General features: G+C 36.3%; 1 protein-coding gene across 4 annotated transcripts in view; it reads left to right on the top strand.

Annotated features, from left to right (window-relative positions):
• The window catches only part of LOC134527439 (protein slit), a 1108315-nt gene that overhangs the window by 1033545 nt on the left and 47030 nt on the right, over nt 1-27740 (top strand). For all 4 annotated transcript variants that reach the window (XM_063360124.1, XM_063360123.1, XM_063360122.1 and 1 more), the window contains exons 11-17: nt 7573-7644; nt 8574-8645; nt 12132-12203; nt 22482-22639; nt 23989-24139; nt 25054-25200; nt 25403-25474. In XM_063360124.1, coding sequence (XP_063216194.1) covers nt 7573-7644; nt 8574-8645; nt 12132-12203; nt 22482-22639; nt 23989-24139; nt 25054-25200; nt 25403-25474 — 744 coding nt within the window. The remainder of the gene's footprint in view (nt 1-7572; nt 7645-8573; nt 8646-12131; nt 12204-22481; nt 22640-23988; nt 24140-25053; nt 25201-25402; nt 25475-27740) is intronic.

Below are 27740 nucleotides of genomic sequence, written 5' to 3'. Positions count from 1 at the left end.
CCTTCACCTCAAACCATTCATTTTGCTACGGATAAGTTAGGAGCAGTAAGCTGCTAAACAATTAATGTTCTACAAGTAATACTATATATATGTAGATGTCGTTTTTATCTTCTTGGACTTATGTTTTTTGTGACTATTTTTTTAAAAATGAAAACATGGAAGCTCCGTGGTAGGTTCCATTCTCGAGCGCACCCTAATGACTAGCGCTTTCTGTGCGCGCCTTAACAAAACTTGATGGCCCGTAGACCAGCCTGAGAACGAGGTGAAAGTAAATCATCAAGAAATCCCTAAAAAAAGTTTACATTGCGTTTGATAGGTTTGCACTGAGTGGAATTTGTAGACTTAAATTTGATTCGCTATAACAAATAAAAATATTTTTTAAATATGCAATGTTTTTTTTTTCAGATATGTGACCAAAGACTATGATTCATATTTTAAAATAGCATGTGCAATTTAATATAAGTTGGCAATGCACTGCGTGCAGGGACTATAGTGTCAGGAACTTTGGCTGTGTAGTTTTTAAGTCATGTTGTTTTGTTTGATTTTGATAGGCTAAATTAAAATTTTCAAAAAAACCGTAGACCCACCTAAACAGTTATACTAGTATCTATAACGAAGAAATTATGTCACTTAAAACCTTAATTAGAAAATATTATAAGAGCACCTCAAGTCATCACTGGATCCACCCCTGCCAAGAAGAATCGAGTGGAAAAGCATCGTAAATAAAGATTTAAAACACTTATCAGCCAGTAATTAGCGCAGAACTTCATTATCTAAAACACACTCAAGGCCACCTCGTGCGGTAAAAGTGAAACCTCACAGATATAGGGAAGGTAACTTAATTTACTAGTGTATATAACAAGTGGAATATACGCATGAAAAAAATGGGTTTATGATATAAAATAGCTAAAATACGATACATAAATTTTTGTTTCAGTTCATCAAAATAGGTTAAAAATTTTAGATTGCTGACAGCGCTTAGTTTCAATTACAACCTATGTTTACTTAAGCAAATATTGCACAACCCCTCAGGTATTTCGAAAATTCGTATCCCACATGGATATGCAAATGTATTATCACTTTATTTTTACGTCACCTCACTAACAGCGCTGCTGCTGCGATCTGTGTTATCGGTTGCAAAGAATTTTTACATAAAATATGTAATAATTCACTTGAACGATATAAATAATCATTAAGTACACTAGAGATTCTCGAAATTGTAACAATAAAGTTATTTCTTAAGTCAAGCCTAAGCAATGACACTTTAATCACATTAAAAAAATACTAATTATTTAGAAAATAAGTGTAGTGCACTTACGACGTACTGGGTTCGGTTCCTGGTGGATGCACTACAGACATATTACTGATACTCATTTTAAATACATAATCCATTTCACCAAAATAAAATGCTTTATCTATAAATAATTTTATCAATCAGCAACGTTTCCTAACCAAAGAGTAGGCCTACCTCAAAATTCAAACAAAAATTGGTCATAAAAAAATACCTTCATTTTAAATGGTGCCATTCTCGTCCCTTTCTTTTAACTGGAATTAACAACCAATAACTCAATAATAATAAACTGCAAATCACAGTATTCACTTAACTGTGTGCTCATGTTAAGTTTTCATTCATCGTTAACCCACCTTTAGACCGAGCACATTGTATAACAACAATCAATTACTCGCTTGGCAAATGTTTCATTAATGAAGGTTTCATCTGCGCTAGCGGAGAATATAGCACAATACCAGATCTTCTCGCTACCTGCTTCAATACTACACTTGACAACAGAACCGAGTCATAGGTACTCAGCCAGTTTTACTCATAGAAAGTGTCGTGTCGGAAAAAACGTATTAAGTTTCTCCTTCAAAGCGCGTAACACTCAATACAAATGGTGGAGTTTGATGGCATGTGGCGATGTTTGAAAGTAAAAAACGAGTGTGCTAATACAAAAACGGAGGCAAGGAAATCTCCTGGGCATAAATAAACAATAAAAAACACAAGGTAGTAAATTTTAGTGTCCCTTATGGATGAGGGGGTGGAGGAGCCAGCTTAACACATACACACACATATATATAGTTAGTTACTATTTATCTGGGGAGAACTGCTGGGATCGTAAGGGATAGCCCAATTAATTAGTACAGTTTTATTTATTACTAATGTCTACACTATAAATTTAAATACTGCACTCAGGATCTCTGACAACAATTATTCTTATACTGATCATAGAAACATTAACACTTTCCACTGGAGCTTGGCTCGACAGTGGAACGCTCTTCTGTCCGCTTACTTCGCACACTCACCCACATCGCGCCGCAGTACAGTCCTCAACTATCGCTCGTCGCACCCAACTGGCTCGAGGCCTTCACTCGAAGGTATCGCCTCCCAATAGGTCCGGTTCGCTCACCAAGGGCTACTTGCCCTCTTCACCTCGCTCTCGCTGATCGCACGGGTATCGCCAGTATCACTCCCGAGGGGGAGACTCTCTCCCCTACTCTCAGAACTCTCCGGACCTTCGGAACCTTCGCAGAGGCCGGCGTCGTCGCTTATATATACATGGCGTCCTTCTCGAAGGGACGAGAGTGGCTGTGACTTGTCGCTTCATCCTGGGCCGACCCGACACCCGAAACACCCAGAACAACGACGCTTATTCACGCCACTCCTCGCGGCGACCTCTGTAAACTCGGAATTCTCAGGCCGCTAAAGGTGACAATAGCCGAGGTAGGAAAATGCGCGGGAAGCGGCGAGGAGTTAGTAGCGAGGACCCTTAGAATCCGGCCAGGCACGCATGGCCTGCCTAATGTCAATGGATGATGCTTGACGTCAGTGACTATGACTGGCTACCAGCCCGCTCCGAACCTGGCGTGCATCGTGTTCTTGTCTGTCGCGTTCGAAACTCTACCCCCCTCCCCAATTCTTTCTCTCTATATATATATACAAACATATACATATACATACACACTCAGTTTTATTTTAGTATTCGATTCGTGCGATTTAAGGTACAGACTACGGTAAAGTTAATCTGAAAAAAATAGTTTGTATTTTGCTTTTAAATTTTTGATCACATATTTATATATTTTTGAAGAAACTAATTTAATTCAACTTCGGTAAAAAAAAATTTTTTGTTTATGCTAAACATTTTTATGTCACATTTATGTGTAATATACTTTTGCCTAAGAGGTAACAGTTTATTTAGTTTTAAGTTGATTGAATTATTTAATAAGTTTTTTTTAATTATTTAAAGGCATAATCTATGAAGAGGCTGGACCGGTAAAGTATGGACCTTAAGCTTTCCTCTAGAATATAGGGAAATACCCAAAATTGCGGTCAATATTAATGAAGGTGATAAATGTGTGTACTCACTGACACGCTGATATTAATACGCGAATACGAATCCGCGAATTTGAATATTGTACATGTTTGCGAATAAAACTACGTGAATGCGAAATTTTATAGATGTATTTGTATTTATGTGCGAATATGATATTTCACACGAAAATACGAATACTGTATTCGTACTCACATATGCAAATACGAATATATTCATATTCGCACCTGTAAATACGAATTATTTATATTCGTATTAATAGATATGTATTATTTAATTGATAAAAAAGTTTTAATAATTCAAAAACACAAAATCGTTCATTCTGGTTTTTTTCGTCACTAACCAAAGGGAGAATAAAAATTCAGTGTATACAAATTACATATCCAAACATAGAGTAAATGTATTTTTACACATTTATTGTGAAAAATTACTACAACATCGTATAATTTTACACCAAATGTTTAGCTTGATATTCTAAAAACTGAACATTGGTGAGAAAATATAAAATTGCCTTGTAAGTTAACTATTTCTGTGGAAGTTTTACACTCACACTGTAAAGATATTATCTAAAATCACATACACATACTATTAGTAATTTTACATTCTTTGTAGTTAAATTATTAAAAAAACACGTAAAATTTGTTTAATTTTTACACTATTCTTTTTAGACAACAAAATTGTGCTACATCCTGTGGTAAAAATACACTAATGTTAATATTTTATTTCAATAACGTATTTGTTCAATAACACATATGGATGTATTTGTGAAATGACACATACAAGTGTTATATTAATTAATGTCGTATTTTTGTCAGTACTCTGTATTGTATATACACATTAATGTCACTGTAAAAGTTCATAACATTTGTGCCGGTAATTTTTCCAAGTCAAAGGAACTCCAAAAACACGTTCTACTTTAAGTTTTCATTCTTACAAAAAAGACTAATAATCGGAAGGCTGTTGTTTTTATCCGCTGCTACGTCACTGAACTTCCAGGAAGTATTTCCCTGATCATTAAAATTCTATAAGCTACAAAAGGTTATATATTTTTGAACGTAGTACAAGTTAAGAAGTTCATTGTTAGTGTAAATTTAGTATATTTTGCAGTAAATTAATTTACAACTGTAGTGAATTTGCAGGTACAAGCATGTATACATTTTTATAAAAAGGAGTAAAATCACACCAACAGCATTTGCATATTAACCATACTGTAGCCATTGTAATTTGACACTAAAGGTATGTGGCAGCAGTGTCTCCACCGATGTTAGAGTAATTTTATATCTACATGTGTTGGTGTATTTTTACTCTTGAGTTTAAGCATAAATACATCAACATATGAAGGTAAAAAATTGCACTTACATTGGTGGAGACTCTGCTTTCATCTATATTTAGTGTAAAGTCGCATACATTTTTTCTTTACAGCGTAGAGAACTAAATTTGGGGGAAAATAAAGTAGGTCCATAATAGAATGTCCCAGTTATAAATCTTAATAGTATCGACTGTTAAGCGTTGTAGTGTTTTGTTTCAAGGTCACAATATTAAAGAGTAACTCAAACAGTTTTAGATAAGCGCATGCACGTGTACTGCTTTGTTGTTTTCTCGCTTGCAGCGCCACCCACAAGACTAGCGATTCCTGAGAGTAAAGCGTTTTGTGTTCTGCAATTTGCTAAGAGGGAATCTGTCATTTCATGATGAAGCCCTCCCCATTGGAATCTCTTTGTACGAGAGTGTTAAAATGTCGAAGTCCTTGACCGTTAGATTGGTCGTAATGGTTGAGACGACAGAGCTCTTTTCCGCTGACCTCCACATTCACCTGACATAACGCCAAGCGATTTTAGGTAGATTTCAAATAAATACTACTCATGTAGCCGTTACCATGGTGCGACTTTCGGAAAAATTTTATTGAATTTTTCGTTTCATGGTCCGTAGACCCCAAAACCACCGTCAATTCAAAAGTTTATATATATTATATTTTCTCAAATCACTTCCAAACTCATACATAAAATCTAGTAGTAGAAAATCCCGGTCGAGTTCTTTAATGGGCAATATCCGACCAAAGAGTAGAAATGGGGAAGGTTTTTAAAAACCAGAATAATCGCTGTAACTCCCATAATATGGAAAATATCACATCCGTTTGCACGTATTATTAATCGGAGTATAACCAAATTCTTGTGTATGAATACTTTTTTTATACGATCAACCATAACTGTAAGGGGTTGAAAAAACAAGGGTTGGAGGACAAAAAAATCGTAACTAACTTCATAGGCACAACATTGAATTCTTAAAAATTTTAAATTAATCTTATAATTTATCTATCTTTTTTGACTAGCTGCAAGGGGTTGAAAAAATGAGGTGTAGAATTATTTTAAAAAAATGTTTAACTCCCAGTAGATACACTATCAAATCCGTTTAAATTGTTCGTATATCTTATAATTCTTGCAAAAACTTTTGTCTGAAACAATTTTTGATAAGATAAGCCGTTGCTGCAAGGGGTTAAAAAAACGGGTGGAATTTTAAAAAAAATCATAATTTCCGTACCACGTACACTATCAAATTCGTTCTGATTTATTGTAAAACCTTAAATTATTATTTACAACATTTTTTCTGAAATAATTTTTATATGACGTACCATTACTGCAAGGGGTGTAATAAACAGGGGATGAATAACAAAAAAAAAAATTATTAACTCCCTTAGTAGGTACGCTATAAAATCTGTTCAAATTGTTTGTAAATCATAATTTTCGTCTAAAATTTTGTCTAAAACCATTTTTGATAACACAATATTTTTGCAAGGGGTTGAAAAACCTGGAGTTGGAATGAGAAAATAAATAAAACTTCCCTACCCGGTACACTATCGAATCCATTATTATTTTTGTTTAACTGTCTAAATATTTACTAAAACTATTGTCAAAATAATTTTTTGTTTACTAAGCCATTACTGCAATGGGTATAAATAAGAGCGTTTGAAAGCAAAAAATAAGTATTACTTTTTTCAAAAAAACATATACTATCATATCCGATATAATTTATTGTATAAACCATAAAATTCATCTAAAATTTTGGCTGAAACAATTTTTGACTAAACAAATTATTACCGTAAAAATATGGGTTGAAATTTAAAAAAAAAAAATCAATACATTCTGTTTCAAATACGTTTAAATTTATTTTAAGCAATCTTAATTTTATCTTAAATCTTGGAGCAAGGCAAATTTTTATACGACCACGTTATTAGTGCAAGGAATGATAAATAGTGTTTGAAGGTTGAAATAAATCAATAATTACCTTAGTTGGCATATAATATGAAATTCGTTCTAAGCTATTTATTCAATGCTGTGTTGTAAATTATTCGATTGAGTTCAAAATATTCGTAGTATTTTAGCTGAATGGAAAATGAGCAAATTTTTAAACGATCTATTGTAATATTGGAAAACATAAATATGTTATGTACAATATGTTCTTAAAATGTTCCATAAGTGTATAGAAGATTCCAAAATATTTCCAGAATAAATAGGTACGCCTGTAGGCTGTGCCGAAAGGGATTTTTTTTCTTTAGGGCTTTATTAAAAATCGTGTCTAAATTCTGTAGCTACCTATTGATTTTCTAATTTGATATAGTTGTGACACAATATCGAAGAGGCTTTTTGCTTCCATCACTCCGGACTTGTTAACCAAAATGAGGGAAGAATTGTACTTTAGGTTGGAAGTGTGCCGTACAACGAAACATTGAACATTTGTATGAAAAACTAGTTTAGGTAATCTTCAATTTGATGTATGATTTGTTGTAAATAGTTTAATTTAAACTTGTATAAGCTACCATTGAAACTGGGATATTTTTTGTATGAACACCTTTTATTTTAAGTAAATCAACAATAAAATAGTACCTGCAAATGTATTTTATTTTTATTTTTAACAATTTCACAGTGGGGCAAAAAAAAAAAAATTCCGCTCCGGGTACCACCAACCACGCTACCCACCTGATTTCTCACAGCCATGCTAATTCACAACTACATGACATGTCGACATGCTTGTACTAATCATCCCTGACTCTGGTCTTCCAGATCTCTTATCATATGGTTTATTTAATGTATCAATAAAAATAACGTACTTAACGAGTACCGATACACGCAGATTACTTACACATTCTAACAATTTACGCAACCCATTCTATTTTATACCCACTTGTTTGAACATACGCAATCAAACTCACTTTCATTTGTATTTTATCTCCTGCTGTTTCTTTTTGCAGAGTGCTGTACGGGAACAAAATAAAAGATCTGCCTGCCGGCGTGTTCCATGGTCTGACGTCTCTGCAGCTATTGTAAGTGTATCTAGAGTTATATCTAGAGTTATTTTTATACTGTGGCATTTAATATTTTCATCTTGGTTTAATCGTTTAGTCTAAAAAATTACTATTAGTGATACACTTACGAATTATAATTACGGAAAACAATTTTATGAAAAGCTGAAGAAGATTTCTGGGAGTTTACCTTATTTTGCTAATTTAAAATAAATTAGTCTGTCTAACTCCTTTGTAACACAATCCTGAAATTTATATGTAGTTACCACGTTGGAATGAGTACGTGGTAAGGCTATATTATTATAGTACTAAATTAAAAGAATTGTAGCATTACATTAATATCAGTTAATTAATGTGTGATAGTCTAATTAGGCTTTGCTCTCTCGTAAAAAAATTCCAAGGTATAGAATGTGAGACACAATCCAGATTTCGTTAGAGCTGTGAATGGTGACGACGTTAACTTATTCATAGCTCAGTATAGTATTAATAGTTCCTGTTGTCTTAAGTTCAAGTAAGACTTTGTTCCAGATGTTGATACGCGAAGACGGTGAAAACTTCTAAGATTATTGAAAGCTGCTTTCCTCCTATTTTGATTTGATGCTTAAGAATTATTAATCGGGTTCGAAGTTAGTTTTCACCGATTTGGCTTTCACGTCACATGACCGCGTCACCTTAACACATACAACTACCAAGAAACTCATGTTTGAGCCTTTTGAGCGTACCCCTGATTGCAACTCCCGTGCTGTCTGAGGATACGCTAGAAGTGAGTGTTCTAGGAGATTGAATATCACAAAGCCGTAGTCGTGGAAAGAAGAAGACACCACAAAGGTACCTGAAATAAAATAGGGGACTTAATATTTCGCAGGTTTACTTTGGCAGATGTGTAGTTAACAACTTTAAGAAGTAAAATGTACCCAAGAAGTCAATGTAAATGTTTGTCTCGCTTGCAGGTTGCTCAATGCCAACGAGATATCGTGCATTCGAAGCGACACCTTCAAGGACCTCCACAGCCTGAACCTGCTGTGAGTACCACGTGGCCGATGGTCGGTGTTGTTCATCTCACGGTGCACTAGAGCTCGTTCAATCACGCCACGCACCATGTTTGTTCTGCAGCTCGCCAGTCCTCAGAGTTTTGTACTGTATCTCAAGATCAGACCAAACGGTCCTTTTCTCAGAAACTTTAATTATTTTACTATCTCATGTAAATGTTCAGTAGTACTAAGAGCAAGCGTGTTTACATATCATATAAATGCCTAAATAAACAAGCTTGCTTGAATCGATTAATTATGTCAGATATAAATATAGGTACCCACCAAATTAAAAGTCTTTAGTTTGAATTGACATAATCAAAGTTGGTATATTATATTAAAATCGGTGCCATACCTCTTGACATTTTAATCTGTAATTTTCTTGTCGTTATAATTTTTTGAACTTTTCATTGTAGATTGGAAATGGATAAACATATTTACGTGTGAAGTGAAAATTGGAGGCTTAAACTGAAGTAATAATCCAAGGATATTTTAAAACGACTTTCTTTGCCAATTTTATTTTTTATAAAATTATCAGTAACCTTCCTATAAAATTTATAAAATGCGCAAGCTTGTTAAGAGTGATTGTCACTTTTGCCTGATACCTGGGAGAGTTGACACAACAGAGTAAAATAAAAATCCACAAGTTGTTTACCGCCTGCGGCAGGGTTGACCGTTTGACCAAGTTTATCCTGACCTTTGACATAATTAAGGATGTAAAATTAGTTTAGAGCGTTCGCTTCACGATTTAGAAAATCAAAACGTTAAGTGAAAGTGAAGCTGCCTTCTAGTCGAAACCCAATCAGTCTTCGAAAACAGAAGACGGATTTGTCTGTGCATTGTGTTGCGGTGATAAAACTAGTTTTTCTCTCAATTCAAGCCTATCACAAATTACAACGTTTTATAGATTTAATAACCACACTTGTGAAGTTAAATGAAGAAATTTGGATCAGTAAACAGAACAAGCGTTCTATTCAGTGGTTTGAGCGCTTAAGCATTACTTTAGTACGGAATGTTCGATGGAACTAGTTGCCACGAGGCTTGTCGCTCAGGTCCTGAGAAAACTCTTCAGCTCAAGGAAACATGCCCACTAGAGCCATCCATATCCCTGGTGGGATCCACCTGAACTCTCAGGCTGATCGCCTGTAGGTGACCACTACAGCACGGCGACCCACAGTGGTTCCAGATCCCGAATGGCTGGCCAAATATACAAGGTATTGTTGAATCGCACGTACTCGGGGATTTTCAATGTCGCTGAACACGAATCTGAAGTCAAATTTTACAAAAAAACAAGATGGCGTCCTAAAAATGACGGACCATTTCCTCCAAATTTTAATCAATCGCTACGAAATTTGGTAGCCTACTCGGTAGTTTTTGAGGTCGTTAAAACATAATTCTATTTTGAAAAAAACTAAATAATGTATTAAAACATCGATTAATGTGGGATATAGTAGATATAGAAAAATGAAAATACAAATACACTTTGAATAAAAAATTAATTTATTGAAAAATACATTGAATATTACTTTTGTGTAAAAAAAATTACGATTAGAACGCTTAGACTTTATAAAGTCCAACTGCTGTCCGAATCACTATCGTTATTGTCGCTAGAGTCGCAGTCAGTCATTCGGAGTACTTTTTGGTTGTTCACAGTTGGCGGTATCAACAACGCCATTGCTTCACGCGATAATGATTTGCTTGACTTTGCTGGCAGCTTACGCAAACTTGAGATAACGGGGTCAGAAGCAATCAAAAGTCGCGCGAAAACATTGTACCTACATATTCTGTTTTCTACTAAATTTTCAGGAAAAGTCTTGTCAAATTATTTTATATATTTATTACAAGATTCCTCGGCTTCCTCTGACATCTGTCCGATTGGGAGCATCGAAAACCCTATTATTTTCGCACTGTGAATTACAATTTTGTACATAGTAGTGGGTATGTATTACCAAGGATATAGTAGCACGTTTGTACGGACTGTATCTGCAATGCCGTGTAAGGCCTATGGACGTTTTTTGGACAATGTGACCACACATGACTTTGCACACTTAATTCTCACTATCATTTAAATGATTTTCGTATAAATCGAACAACTCTGTCGCGTGAAACCAACTGCAACCGCTTCACTGCTTATTCGAGAGCCTGAAAAAATCATTTCAACAGTGAGACAACAATACATAATTTTGAAGAACAAATAATGATTTGTTGTTGAAAATAATAGTTAAATTCGGTAGACTAAAATGATTTTTACATAGAGAAAAAAATTGGTAAAAATTACGTTCCTGCACAGTAAACTTGTTGTAATATTACATGCTTAGAAAATTTTATATATGATTAAGTGAAAAAAATTACAATAAAACAATAAAAGCACTTTTACTGTGCAAAACCGTATATTTTTTTTTAGGACAACAAGATACAACAAGATTGCTATACTGAACGGTAATTTTTAACATTCGTTTGTCTCCATGTATAAAAAACAAATCACTCGACAACGCACACTCCTGCGGTGAACCTCGCACCCTCTAGCGGTGAACCTCGCACAATCCTACAGTGCACCTCGCCCCCTCCTGCGGTGCATCTCGCACACTCCTGCGGTGAACCTCGCACACTTCTGCGATGCACCTCGCACACTCCTGCGGTGAACCTCGCACACTTCTGCGATGAACCTCGCACACTTCTGCGGTGCATCTCGCACACTCCTGCGGTGAACCTCGCACACTTCTGCGATGCACCTCGCACACTCCTGCGGTGAACCTCGCACACTTCTGCGATGCACCTCGAAGCTACTGCTGACGGTTGTTGAATTATTAACATTTACTAAATGTAAACATAACTATTTTTTTGCCGTGGGCTTGAAAATTTTCAGTAGATGTTTACTTTTTTACTTGATCGGTGTATGGATTATATGAAAAATCTGAGAGATATAATAAATGTACTTACTTCCATGAGAAGATTCCATTTTGGAGAATTCAACTTGCTCAGTTCTACTAAAAGTTATTTCACTTCACACACAACGAAATTTTTCGACCCTAGCGCACTAGCGATGCTACCTGCTCGAGTATTCAGGTCTGAATGAGATCCCAACGGCTAAATGCAACATCTGCCTCTTCCCGACCCTTGGTAGGGACGCGAGAAATACCACTCTTCCTGGATCAACCTTAATTATAAACTTCGTTTTTCGTTTTTTTGGCCAGCCATTTAGGATTTGGAACCACTGTGCGAAGCCCCGAAGTTAGACTGAAACCACAATCATCGAGTCATCCGTGGCGGCAGAGTGGCGCGCAGTGCGGCGGCAAGCAGCTGAACTACTCATGCAGCGTAGGTAGCTAGAGCAGAGGGCTTCCAGAGGCCACGGCCGTGCCGTGAGGGCACTTATAGTGGCTTCATTGCCCACTGGGTCTTGTTCGGCGAGTAGTAGCGCTTCATCTGGCCACTCTTGTACCTGCCTCACTGTTTCCAATACACTCTGCTATGTTACAGGTCCTTGTACGACAACAACATCCAGACCTTAACAAATGGCACTTTCGACACCATGAGGACTATACAGACATTGTAAGTACTCACTGCAAGTTTTATTGTGTTGTCTGTGTCAGTGTGTTTTCCTTCTGCGTAACACTTCAGGCACATACACCTGTGGTGTGCATTTATCTCCGTGGCACCGTTTCTCGAAGCAACTACCATGTTCTGGGTTCAGGTCCTGGGTCTGGCATCCTACCAGTTAGTTAACTGACCCAGAAAACTTACCCAGAATACATAAAATAAAATCCACTCCAAGATATAAAAATATTATAATTAAAATATTTGAGCTTACAAGAGTTTTATACCTATTTGACAAAACTTTTAAAAAATCATATCAATGTTTAAATATTTGTCAATCGTAAATTTTTAGGTATTAATATTGTAAAATCCCTCAGCCTGACATCGATTCTGCTGAGGTTTCTTGTTCACAGTATCTACTTGTATCGGCCAACTGCAGGGGCGAATTTAAGCCTAGAAGTGGTGGGGAGCTCAAAATCCGTGCGTCATCTCCAAATATGAAACATTATTGTCGACTCTTAATGAACCTCCGGCACAACCTCCGTGTGTGAAAAATGTGTAACGTTTTGACTGAAATGTGTATTTTTATAAACAAATTCTACTTAATATTATAAATGCGAAAGTTTGTATGTTTGTTACTCAATCAAGCACAAATGGCTGAACGGAGTTTAATGCCATTTGGTAAACAGACAGTTTATAGCCTATATTGACACATAGGCTACCTATTAATATGAAATCCCATCCCCAATGGAGTGAAAAAGTTATAAATACACAGAAAAAATCATAGGTCATAGTGAGTGTGGGTCATTTCTGTATGTCTGCCACACGATCATATAGTAAGGTCTGGAAACTTCCTATTCTTTTCCTTGGTAAAGCCCATCCTCTTAGTGAAGCTCGCTTCTACTTGCGAACTAAAGGCTCTAGTAACAATTTAGTTTAGAACTTCGTCAATAGATTTCGTTGCCTTAAATTTTAATGGGCAATCGTTTCGTGCGTCCGTCACGTCTGGTTTATGGGTTACCTGTCTTCCCAAAAAAATCAAGCTGAAGATTGGCGTCCCGGTCTTGCTGAGATTGTACAATCAATAGAAATTTAAAATAAAAATTTATAGTTTTTGAAGTGTATGTCCTACAGACTTGAAACTCGGTAGTGATGTTCCTTTAATCATGATGTGTTTAGCTCGGGAAACACTAGGCACTTCAGCTAGTTAGTAAATATCATGATAAGTATGAGGTAAAGAATGTATATATTAACCAAACTTGGAAATGCTTCTGCACTCCAAGTTTCCTGAAACTGTCATAAATAGAATGCTCACACAATGTCATTAAATAAATACCCTATATAAAAATGCGCATCATTCTTCCCCCTTTCACCTCTTCCCACCCCATCACACACACCTCAATGAACACACAATACGCCACTGGCTATAGCTGTGACTAAAGGCCCCACACACAATTAGTCCAGCTCCCAGTTCGGACTGATCAATCCGAACTGACAGTTTGGACTGAACTCAAGCTTTCCATAAAACCATTAGTCTTCTGGTTGCTGTTGCTGTTGGATTTATAGTTTCATCATAGAATATTAAAGAAACTTAGGATTTTGCAATTGTAGTTGTACTTGAAAAAGGAAAAAAAAATGCAAAGCAACCAAACAGTATAAAGAAAGAAGTCTGCCACGACACTCACCTGATGAACTGATGGATGGATTTTTTGGACTGATGGTTTGAACTGGAGAGACGCTGTTACCACACACGGCAGTTTGGACTGAGGGCTGTCGAGCCCACAATCCTATTTGATGCAAACCCATAAGTTCGTCAGTCCATCAGTTCCGACTGATCAGTCCATCACCCTTGCACACACACACACACACGGAAGTTCCGATTGTAGAGTTTCAACTGATGGTCCGAACTGACATTTCGGACTGATCGTGTGTGGGGGCCTTAGCACACATTTGCATTAGGGAGTTTCTGTCGCAAGGTGTAACCCCGGTACTAGGAACTTGCTGGTTCCTTGTGACCGGAAATGCTAAGGCGTCACGCTAGTGAGGTGAGAAGGCTTAACCAGAGGCGAATGCGTGCCCAGCCGCCGACAAGATACATACTCCACGAGTAACAAGTCGGTGGTTTCGAGGTTCTGGACCGAACAATATCCTCGCGGTTACCTCATATTAAGTTATTTTGCACAAAGAGGCTGGAGTCTTGATGCTTCCTCGCGTAGTCCGTCAGTCACGTAGAGCTCATTTCCGCCAAGCACCTGAAAAGTATTAATGACAATCCTACAAACGTTTGTTCGACTTATTTCTAAAATACGTGGATTATCTCTGTAGTAGAAGCTGTTTGTTGTGGCATTCCTTTAGGTAAATATTTCTGAATTTCCTACTCCTGCTTGATAATTTACTTACCAACCCTTCCCCCCCCCCCCCCCCAAACAAAAGAAGTAAAAATTAAGAAGTCGGGCGCAGGCTTCAGGCTGGGGAGCAGGAAACACGCCAATAACCAGAATCACCATCTTGGATTTGCGACGTCATGGCATTTAAAATTTACACTAAAGTCGTCAAAAAGACTCCAAAAAGTTCCAGGTTTAACCCACAAAAACGTAGAAGGCTCTAAAAGTCCTAAAAGTGGCTTAAGATACTTAAACAATTTGAATCCAAACAACTAATCCTACATCTTGACTTGTTGGCTCTCATTAATTCTGAAATGTGATCCCTCAAGTGAAATTCGACACCTTGATAACATTTTTACCCACAATTTTTTTTTTAAAAAGGTTAAAAAATATTACACAATATTAAAATAATAAAAGGACTTAGGTCATCGAGACCAGACTTATTAAAAAAATTCTCACATCCTCATTCTGCAATATTTACCAGGCAGCTGACCCCTATTACTAATACCAAGGCATACATTATTTCTGCCACTATGAAGTCTTGGCAGCCATCTTGGATCTACCATATATAGTTTTCATGTCGGCCGATAGAGTGCTCTACTGCTATATTTGTTGATAAATTACCCTTTAAAGTGCACTAACGTTTATATCTAGACAGTTAACTATCGTAGCGTCCGGCATCTTATCGACCATCCTAACCACCGTCTTAGAAAGATATAATGTTCGTTCAAAAAATTCGGAAATATTCCAAAAATGATTAAAAAATTACCTATTAATATATTGTTTCATTCAATCGATTCCCGTCTTTGGTTTGCTACCAGGCATTACACAGATAATCATAGTGATATTACAATAACTATAACGACACATTCTTTAAAAAAATTTACTATGTAGATTTTACTATAAAACAAAAATCAAGAATAAAAATTCATAATTCATTCAATTTTACATGAATTTTGAAACAAGTCCTTTGTATGGCTTGGCATGCCTTTTCAGGACTCTTTATCATGACACTTGATTACATCTGACATATGTACTTGTTCTGAAATGGAGCTGAGTTTTTGAGACAGCAGTATTAATGAAGCTTGCTATTTCTACAATGCATGGACATCTTATCATGGTACATGCAACAGTACCCAAGTGTGGATGATGGTTGGTAGATGGTGAGGTCGTTGCCGGTACTGTATACAAAAATGTTTCTTCAGCTGACGACACCATATTCGCTGACGAAACTGTCTTCGGTAATGTCGATGCAGCTACCACCGTAATCTCTGCAGTCGTCGACGTCGCTGCCATCGAGGTCTCGTCTACTAACGAAGTTGTGGATGTTAGGTCAGACTGGACCTTGATTGAAGCTGTACCATAGACAGCAGAGATCTCGTCAGGGGACGACGCTGATCCCGATGGAATGTAAACCATAATCACAAACAACACTAGAGAGACTTCAACAGACGTGGTACCACCAGCAGAAGAGACAAAAATGACTGCAGTGCTGGCTGCAGATGAAACCTCAATGAATGACGTTTCGCTGTCGATGGAGACTTCGATGGTTGGTGATTCGTCAACAACTAGCGAGCATCGATGCCGTTACTGTGACAAGATTTTCTCAAACAACAGTAATGCTCGACGACACGAGAAGAGATAATGTACTAAAAATCTACCTTGCAAAAAGTTTGGCTGTAAAAAATGTTCCAAGCAATTTGCGAGAAATGATAAGTTGAAAAGACACCTGAACACATGCAACAGTCTTGCTGCGCGGCAGAAAGTAAAGGTTTCGCTACAGCAGCGACTGATTGATGTGCTTAAGAGTACACCGGGAATTGGTACTACATAAGTTGCATCATTATCCGTTCGAGCCTGAAAGGTTAGTCTTCATCATATAGGCATCCTAGCAGCTAGTGAAATATGTCGTTCGTATTTTCCCATGATACACGAAGACATGAGAGGAACAAATGTGTGAAGAATCCTTCTCGTGTGACTTTTCGCTGCGATGAGTGCCATGTTTGGTTTACAAGTATTGACAGACTTATTTTGAAAAATTGACACCCCAGTTAGTTTTGATTTTCAAAAACATTTCGCATCATGTAATGACTTAAAGAGTGTTTAAGCTATAAACATAAATATCTGAATCCACCTATCATAAGTTACCTTGTATAGTAAAACAAGTATCAAGCATTCATAATTCGTTCTCTCTTTTCACTCCCTTACGGGTTGAATTTTATGATTAAATGTAGTCTATGTCACTCTCCGGCCCATAAACTATCTATATGCAAAAAATCATGCTGATCGGTTGTTCGGTTGCTGTGTGAATGAAAGACAAATAAACACACTTTCGCTATCCAACTGCTAACTTGTTGACCTCCATGGTTGCGACGGATTATTGTGACACTAACGTATCTACGCAACATTGAAAACTAATTCAGTGTGTTGTTAACCCAGATAAGACTGAGATAATTTTTTCTCTTTTAAAACATTTTTTCCTTCAAAATGGGATCAATACACTACAAAAATGATGTTCATACTATATAACAATTTTTTTCCGAACACAAAGCCACAAAAACTGCAGTACTATATTTAGGACGCCAGTCCAATCAATACACAAAATGTCCTATATATAGGACACCAGTCCAATCAATGTCAATTATTTATTTTACTATCAATATTATTTACTTATACTAATATGACAAAACTATTTATTTTACTGTGTGAAAATCTTTGAAACATTTCACATGAACGCCAACATCACATTTGAAACATCTTGTTGTTGTTTTCGCATGACACATTCTGCAGCGAGTTTGCTTATCTTGTGGTACAATCCAGTGGTCCTTTCTATCAAATCTTGAATCTTGATGCTCATTCTTTGATGGTCTGCCCTTTGACTTCCGTGGAGTGGCATTTTGTTCGAGAACTGAAATGGCCAGTCTTCTACGGAATGATAAGTGGTCCAGTTCGCCGTAGCTTTGTCTATGAAGTTGCCAGGCATTTTGTTCAGCAACATCGATGCAATGAGCTATCAAACTGAAATACCACTTTTTGCCACGAATTGAAGTTCTGTACAAGCTAATGTTCTGATCGGCTCTGTCGACACCGCCCATGTATTGGTTGTAAACATGAATGTTGTGTGGTTGGGTGATACGGATCCTCTTTTTTTGCTTTTGAGAATACCTGCTAACATGGTGTACTGGAGATGCTGGAACACTGTTTGAAGCAACAGTCACAACCCTGTTATCGTTCCACTTGGTCAAGACGATATTGTTAGTTTTCTCTACTTTTGTTTCACTTGTTCCTCGAGCAGTTTTCTTGAGTGCTTCAGAACGTGTCAAAGGACAGCCCCCTACTCTATTTTCTCTTATGGTGCCCGTTCCTTTTATGTTCCTTTCACGAAGTTTGGCAAGTAATGGCAAGGAAGTGAAGAAATTGTCAGTGAACACGTGGTATTTGAAAGGACCAATGTTTGATAGTACATCGACATACTGCAGGACAACACTAGCACCTAAACCCAAGTCTTTATATTCTGGAACTGCGACAGTGTTAGCACCTTGGTATGGGTCTGTCCAAACAATGTAGCCACTGCTAGTCGCACCTGTCCACAACTTATATCCATAGCGAATGGGCTTTCCTTTTATGAACTGCTTGCATCCATGTTTTCCAAAATATGGCACCATGGTCTCATCAATACTGTGGTTTTCACAATGAGGGGTATGAAGAAGTAAACGTTTATTGAGTTCTGTAAACAATGGACGAACTTTAGCAAATTTATCACTTTTGTCAAGATTGTCATTGTTGCAGACATGTATGTTCCCCATAATAAATTTGAACCTATCTCTTGAAATAGCATTTGATACCAATGGATTGTGAGTGTCCGGACTACATTCCCAGAACATATTCTTTCGTGGAAGATCTACATAACCACTCAGCAATAAAACAGCAATAAAACATCTCATTTCAGTTTCAGTTATGTCACCCGACTGATTTTTCTTTGCTGCGTACTGGTTAGTATACGTTGTCATCAATGAAACAACTTCATCATCAAAAAAAAGATAAAACAATTGTTCAGGTGTAAGAGAGTTTTTAGCCATCTGCAACAATGGCCATTCTGAATCATCTTGTACAATATCGCCTTCTGACCAGTGATAACTTTTCTTCTGCTTCGAAGGGTTTTTGGAAACACTGTGTGAAATTTGTTTACCTGATACCTCAACATTCGAACATAACTGACTACCAGGGAGATTATCCAGTAATGGATTTTCCTCTCCACCGGAATCTTCGTCTGTTACTGGATCACATGCAGTTGCAGGCGGAAGAGCAGTGATTTCAATTTCTCCAGTTTCTTCATCCGTATCAGATGCTGCTAGCATTTCCAGTGCTTCATTTAGTGAGAATCCTCTGAAACAAAAATAAACAAAAAAAAAGACTTTATATGAAACCAATGTTTTACCAAAAATAATTAACATGTTTAGAAAAGTCGCATACAAGAAAGCGAATTTGATGATTCATAGTTATGAAGTGTGTACGGTATATATATCTATACATACAATATACAGATTTATTCAGCAAGACACATATAAATAATTTTTTTATATATAATTAGTAACTGTGTATGATTTTATATGTTTGTATTTTTTTGTAACCTATACATAAATTATATATTTATAAATAGTTATTTACATACATAGTTATGTGTTGCACAGATACATACGGTCATTTTGTTCATTGAAGTAAACGAAGTAATACCATTTTGAAATGTGACAATACATACCTTTCAAATGTTATGAATGGATCTTCAGCCATCGTTGATTCTTTCTAACAATCTTCTAAAATAAATAAATAATCACAGAAAACAAGATAAAGTAAAATTTTGCTCCCATTGATAGCTAAAAGCAGCACTACAGAAAAGAGCAGCACACTTCTGTGTGTACTTCTGAAACACTGTAAATGCCAGTGCTGCCATCTGTGAACATTTGTAGACACTCCACAAAAAAGTTACACGGGGTGAATTCACAAATAAAAAAGAACTGAAAGATGGAAAATAGTTTGGTTCTTATTTTATATAGATATAAAAATGCCAGACACTTGCTTTCTTATAAAAATAAACAACATTGTTGTGCCATGTAATATTACCCTGATGGACTGGCGTCCTATATTTAGTACACTGAAGTAAAAGTTTCCATAAATTTGATAAGAAATATTTTTTTAGTGTAATAATAAATACATAATATAAATTGATACATACTTCACTTATTCTGAGAACCACATAAAATTCCAAACGGATACAGAGAAACTATAACGTCATTCGCATTGTCAAATGTAAAATTTTCCAACTAAATTATCATTGATGATATCATTCACCTTCAAATATACGTGTATTGGATATTGCTAGGCAAATTAATTAATGCAACAACCAGAAACATTAAGGATGACAGAGAATTTATTTCAACACCAAAATAATAAACAGAACAAAAAGGAAAAATATATCAATAACTTAAGTACACGTGTTCTACACAAAGGACGCCAGTCTTATCTGGGTTAATTAAGGACTCTCTGCATATTTGTAAAAAAGGATTATAACAAGGGGGAAAATAATATGTTTAGCTTAAAACCTTGCCTAAAACACGAACTCATATTCTAGTAGACATACAAGACTTTAGGAAGACTAACCAACGGACGTACCCAAATAAGAGGATTGAAAGACGACCTATTATTGTTACAGCTTCCACATCAAAAGATCTATAAATTCGTGAAAAACCTGAAGTGTCAGCGGATTCTCTTGTAGTTCCCCGTGACGTAATCGCAGCGCACACAACTCTCCTGCTATCATACCTATACTTCAGTCCTGCCCATGTTCCTCCAGAACCCCGGAGTCACTTTCGGATGAGGATATTGTTTTATCTTCTGTGGGAGCGCGCGGGTTCGCCGACCGCCAGTTGCCGAAGAGGCGAACAAACACGAGGCGCGGCGAATCGCTCTTTTGCTACACCGCTGAGGAGCAAGAAAGGGGGAAGGAAGTGGAAAATAAATAAAAAAAGTCCTGGAGAAGTGCGTGGAAAGTTTTTTCCCTCCCGAGGAGAGAAAAGCGCGGCGCAGGCGACGGGGATAAAGAACAAAGACGGAGGCTGGAGGGGGAAGTTGTCGCGGTGAAATTTAAAGCGATATCGATAGACGTACGACGCGCGGGAAGAGGTGGAAGACGGTGAGGGGGAGGGGGGAGGGGGAGGGCTGTTCGCCGGGGCGTGACCCCGCCGGCGGGCGACAGAGCGCTTCCGGCCAGAGGGTCGCCTCGGTCGGCGGCTCCGCGAGGCGGGGGAAGAAAGAGGTGCGGCACATAAATCCCGCTAACGATCTCACGGAAAATCACTCCGCCAGACAAATCGCCCGCGTGCACACAGCAGGACTGGGCGCGGTGCCAGCCCCAGACCTGTCCCCCCCCCCCCCCTTCCTTCTTCCAACCAAGGCCTCCCCGGCCAACTGCGAGTCGCGCTTCTTGCGGCTCGTGTGCGCCCGTGGCTATATCGCTCACCCACGTGCAGAAGAAGTGTACTTATATACACGTGTTAGACGTTATACTTTTATTTTTATTTAAGACATCGAACTATTTTGCAATTTAGTCTAACAAAAATAATTAAATTAATTCTGTATTGAGAATTAATTTAAACATGTGTATAAAATTAATTATTTAAGTTATTAAAATAATTGAGATAAATTTTAATAATTAGTTAAAATTAATAAATATGCAAAATATTTATAAAAAAATTTATATTAATTATTTATCAAATAATAATGTAATAAGTTTTAATTTATAATGCAAATAAAATACATATGGATCTTACCTCACTGATATAAATATACTTGAAAATTTTATAAACACAATTTATATCACTAATATTCACAATAAATAAATATTTTTAATGGTATGGACTAGTATTCAATATCAATCACTAAAGTATATGATTTAAAAGCACATATAAATTTTTTTAATTTGTATTTATACTTTTTTCAACCAGTCAATTTTTGTTGCATGCTGTGTGCGCATCATATAAATGCACTCATCATTTTTTTCATAACATGCCTATAGATAAGTATAAGTTGAAAAAACCGAAATTAATGTTTCAATAGTTAAAATCATTAACCGCAGCAGTCAGTACATACCAGTTAATCCTGTGAACTGACTCATGATGATTATGAGCAGTAGATGAGAGCAAAGACCACTACAGGAATGGCAACTCGGTCAGCCTGAGCGTTGCGATGGTGCTGAGGCAACACAGCACCTCTCGACCAGCCGAGCACCCCGACCTAACCCTGGGATCAACCTACACCTTCCATCCACCAGTCAGGCATCTTCACAAATTGCCAACCAGCATATCATTTTATTGTTAAACATTAGCGAGACAATAACAAACTTCACATCCTTAGGTTCAGTGTTCAGGGCTGGGTGCTGTTTTGACCTTCACCTCCGTAATGCAGAAGGCAATGTTGGACGACTGCAGAAACACGCTGACTCAGAAGCATCGCGGCTTCCCGCACTGCGACACTACCTGGGGTTGGCGTCTCTAAGTCAAGCAATAAGGACTAAATGTCATCAACATAATAACAGATATTTGTAAAATATTCAGTAAACAAAAAGTGCAGTTCTAGATATCAAGAGAAAAAAAATTGTATTTATGAAATAATTTTTTCCTCCGATTCAAACTGTGCCTAGGAAAACAGCATGATGAGAATTCAGAAAATGTGACAATAGATACGTGTTTCCAGGGGTGTTTCACTTCAACAACTTGCATTACCAGTTAGCCTGACTTTTAAATCATCTTTTTTTGTAAGCTATAATAGAAGTAAGACCTAGATTTTTACATAGCATTGCATGGTCTTGATAATAAAAATCATTGAGATGTTGGTATGTGTGTGCAATGTTTAGGCACCTCGGCCGCAACCCCTTTATCTGCGACTGCAACCTGCGCTGGCTGGCAGAGTACCTCCACCGCAACCCCATCGAGACATCAGGCGCTCGCTGCGACGCTCCCAAGAGGATGCAGAGGCGGCGAATTGAGTCCTTGAAGGACGAAAAGTTTAAATGTAAGGGTAAGCAAGGTTTTGAAAGCAGATGGTTCCGTTTGAGTGTTGAACCTTGCAGATGTTCTTTTTCTGCAATTTACTGCAGTGAAAATTAACATTTCATTGCCTATGCATTTATTTAAAGTTAAACAAATTATTTCAATATTACAGTAACTATATTACCTTTTTAACATTAAAAAAATATTCAAATTCAGCATTTTGTAAAAAAAAAAAAGCCAGATTAAAAGCTGGAGTAGCTACCTAGTTTATTTGATATATCATAGACTTCATAAAAATTTTCAAAATTTGTTCGTGCCATTGTCAGAGCACCCCAAAAAAAATCTCTAAATTAAAATAGAAAAATGATCAAACAAATAAAATTCATTAATTATAAAATATAATCTGTACACCTAGCTGCCTCTGGTTTAAGCAGCTTTCCACGGTGATGAATCAGGAAGTCACAAAAATTCTGCGACTGGTTATGGTAGTGGATCTCACTACAACAAGGCTCTTATACCTCTTTCCTTGCTGTTTGAGTAAAATAAATTGAAGAGCTCATATTTTGTTTACTGGTTCATTTAATAATAAGCTTTTACAATTTTAGAATAATTTTTTCCTGGGTAGTGCAACAGTTCAAACTCTTCATACAAGTTTGTGTTTAAAATGTCAGTTTATTAATTTGGTATAATTGAATAAGTGCCTTATTTTTGGATGAGATACAATTTAAAAACCAGTTTCACTCAGAGCTGTCAAGAGAAACTAAGGGCCCCGGGACTAATAATTTTCTCCCTGTTATTTAATGTACAACTTAAAAAAAACTACTAATTAAAAAAAAATACTAAATACTATAAACTTTAGTGTGGCCACAACTGTAAACATGATCCGTGTGCATTGCATTCTACTTGTAAGATTCCCTTTGAATGACGTGTCTATTAAAAATATACTTGTAATTTTCGTCCTATCAGGGTACACCCAAGCCCACCGTGAGGGTGGAACAATGAAGAGGAGGGTGGGGGGGGGGGGGAAGGCAATATGCCTGAGGTACTAGAAAATAAAGGGGGGGGGGGGGTTGTTGGTTGTATTAATTTATTTTTTAAATGCTTGGGTTTACTCTGAAAGGACGAAAATTACAATTATTTTGTTAAGACACTCGTCGATCAGAGAAAACCTTAAAAGTAGAATGCGATGCACACAAATCAGGTTTACAGTTATTACCACAGCAACGTAAAAGCGAGGGGGTCCAGCACATTTTTTTTTTCCCCGGGCCCTTAGTTTCTGAAAGATTTCGAGAATACTACACATTGTTTGATAGACACGGGGAACGGGGGAACAGGAGCGAGAACGAGCGACCAAGGCACTTGTGCTTGCAGGCGTGGAGGAGTTCCGCACCCGGCTGGTGGGCGAGTGTCTGGCCAACACGGTGTGCCCCGCGGAGTGCACGTGTACCGCCAACGTGGTCGACTGCTCCGGACGCAACCTGCACGACATCCCCAAGGACATTCCCATGTACACCAGCGAGCTGTGAGCCTCCTGCTCGTTCAGTCACCACCAGCTGTACCCCGATAGGACGTCATTTAGTTGGTTCTTTGATACCACTGGTTCTTTCACTACGTCTCATTCATTTATCACAATTGTTACCAATCATATTACATTTTAAGACAATCTTAAAAGTAAGACTACCCATAATTTAAAATGAAATAGAATATAAAATCACCACTAACAAAATACAATCTTGAATGCAAAGTTATTTCGAATGCAAGACCACTTAAAAAGCAAGAAGTTACTTTAATGGGTTTCAAGGGTCAAATGTTTTAGTTTATATAGATAGCACAGAACAAAATAAAATCAGCAACATCTTATTACTTGACTCAATATTATTTCATTGAGAGAAATTACAAGTTTACATACATTTTCCTGTTTAATGATGTCTTGTCACAATTTAGTGAAGTAAGGTGAAATTGACTGCGTATACCTATAAATTAGACTAACTTATTAATATTAACAGGTGATCAGAAATACAGCAACTATCAACAAAACATGATCCTGCCATAATAAATGTGATGTATTACATAAAAGATAAGTGTTTCAGAAAGATGTGTACAAACTCTAAAATTTTTTCCTGACCACAAAATAGGAAGAATAAGTTAAGCCACGTATGATCAAACTCAAATAGGTGCCCTGAGCACATTTAATATTTACTATGAAATAAACATAAAAACTTTTTTAATTATGAATAGCCTCTCAGAATAAATGCACAATGATCTGACTGACTCAGCATGTATAATTTTAATTATTACTATGATTCATATCTAGAATAGCTAGTGAACACATATTTGTATTTGTGTTCTAAAAAACCAATAGGAAGATAGGTATACTTTTATAAATTTTTCAAGCATTGTAAGTTTTTTTGTGTAAAACTACTAATTTTTGTTAAGGTTATTGAATGACAACGAGATCAGTCGTATAAAGTCTGATGGCCTTTTTGGGCGACTTCCAAATCTCCAAAAGCTGGATCTGCGGCGTAACAAGTTAACTGGCATTGAAGAGAATTCTTTCGAAGGAACAGCACATCTTACTGAGCTGTGAGTTTCTTTCACCAGATACATTAATTTTAACTTTAACTGAACACAACTTTGCCTGTACGTGTGATAAAATTTTATCATATAGGTAACTTGCATTGCTATGGCAAATATATAAACACTATGATAAGTATTTCAGTATTTAAAGTGATTTTTTTTTTTACTTTACCTGTTCTGTGCTCTAAAGTATGTTTCTTTTTTCTAGCATATTGGCAGAAAATCAAATTCGAGAAGTCCACAACAAAATGTTTACAGGCCTACACAACCTCAAAACTTTGTAAGTAATGTGTCTGTAATGAACCTAGAATTTTTTTTTGCTTTAAAAAATTTTTATAAATAAATGGGTACTCTAAGTCAAAATTTCTTGTTTGCTAAATTTTAGGAGGTAAGAGTGTATGCAATATGCTTATTTAGGAAAGTACAAAGTTAAAACTTATTGTGTGTAAATTTATGCATTTATGACATATAAATATAAAAATTTAGTTAAGTGATGAATGCAAAAAATTAAATATGGCTTTCGTACAAATCTTAACTCAGTATTTCAATTGGATTACCAGATTAGGCTACCTGTAACCTTGAACATCACAGGATATTGTGGTCTAAAATATTAATTCGTGGCCAATGGTTCCAAAATAAAACACATGTACTATATCAACTTTATCATATCATGTATTGAGCTTAAGTGTATTTCATGTTGCGATAGTTTGATTTTAATAAACTGTGTTACCAAAGAGAGTTGCAGTTACTTTTTTGGGGGGATTAAATATCATACACTTTTACATGAAAACTTTGATGTGTATAGGTACATATTTCTAAAGAATAATTTTTAATTTACAAGCAATCTGTTAAAAAAAATTATATATTTGAATTTTATTAATTTTCGCTTTCATTTTCCACCACATTTATGTAAGTCTCACATTTTTATGCTTTTATGCTAATACCTATTATGTATTTTACTTGTCAGAGATACAATCAGGTGTTTTTTTTTTTTTTTTAATTTTCCCATTAAAAACCAGATTCTCTGATAAAGATCACTGTGATGTATAAAATTTTTGATTTAAAAATCGAGAATGTTAAAAATAACATGTAATCACAGTATCTTCTTCAATTTCAAAATATTTGGCTAGTACTTATTTTACTCAATGAAAAGGAACATTGAAAATGTAACTCAAATGATAATTATGTGAAAATGCAGCTTGCAATGCAATACTTGAGCAAGGTCTACTGAAATTTTGAGTAGCCTTGATTACTGAGAAATTAGGCCCATGTGGGAATATACAGTGGTTCGATTCAAAACTCCTCATAACGCAATAAATTGATGAGCACTAAGCACATTCTTAAAGGTTAGGAGCCCGTAATAGTTATCAGTGGCCTTCAGTGTATGATCAGTGTGTTTGTAGCTTGTAAAGCTAGAAACTAAAGAAGTGAGGTAGCACAGTGTAAGACACTAGACTCAAATTCTAGATGACCCAGGTTTGAATCCTGGCCTGGCCTTGCCTTCATCCTGTTTTTGCTTCTCAGTAACTTCCCAAAATAACTCTAAGGAAATGCTGAGCTGGTTACTTACAATAGGCCATAGTTAATTCCTTTCCCTAATATTTTTTTTTCATTAGTGTTGTGTGTAACCTTCTCATGACTTCGCTGTCGAGATGTGGGGCTTCAATATATAAAATAGGTATATACACTGATGTACTAGCGAAGATGAACTACTCATTGTATTTATTTTTTTACATAGAAGAAGGGAAGAAATTATGAGGGTGTCACACAAATCCTATGAAATTATTTAACTATTTCATTAGTGTTTATTTCATTCATTCTTTTTCTAAAATGTATTTATTTTATGTCTGGTTGTTTATGGTACGAATTTGAACCACCAAAAAATATCTTAGTATCAAGTTAACACATGCTAATTTAAAGGGCGTTCATATTTTAGCTATTACGTGATGATCTCAAAATCAATTTTAATAAAAAATGGCAGTTAATGTATTTTTATAACAATATGTAACAATATGTAACAATATGTTATAATATAACAATATGTTATATATATGTGTATATGTGTATATATGTGTATATATGTATGTGTATATATATATGTGTATATATATTTATATGTTATATATATGTTATAAATATAACAATATGTTAATGTATTTTTATAACAATATTTTGTGGTTTCTCATTATGCTCAGTGTTTAAGAAAAAGTTCCTTGCTGAACCAAAATACCTTGTACACATGAGTCTACTTTATGAAAATATCAGTAATATCCTGGATTGGTCAAGGTTGAGAAGGGGACGGGGGGTGTGTCCCGAATCTCCGGAACACAGGCACCAGGGAAGGCTACTTGAGTATCGAGATTATTTTAATGCTTGTGTTTATCCTGAGAGAACCAAAATAAAAAGTCTATTATTTATAGGATTCATAAGAAACCTTAAGAGTTATGCAATATGCAGAGATAACTTTTACAGTTATGGCCATGGGCGTAGATCCCGGGAGGAAGGGCAGGGAGGGATTTAAGAAAACCCTCACTGTGAAACAGGTT

The sequence above is a fragment of the Bacillus rossius genome, chromosome 1 (assembly GCF_032445375.1).
Source record: "Bacillus rossius redtenbacheri isolate Brsri chromosome 1, Brsri_v3, whole genome shotgun sequence".
NCBI classification, from domain to species: domain Eukaryota; kingdom Metazoa; phylum Arthropoda; class Insecta; order Phasmatodea; family Bacillidae; genus Bacillus; species Bacillus rossius.
The sequence above is the reverse complement of the archived record's forward strand: the minus strand, read 5'-3'. Positions and strand labels throughout refer to the sequence as shown.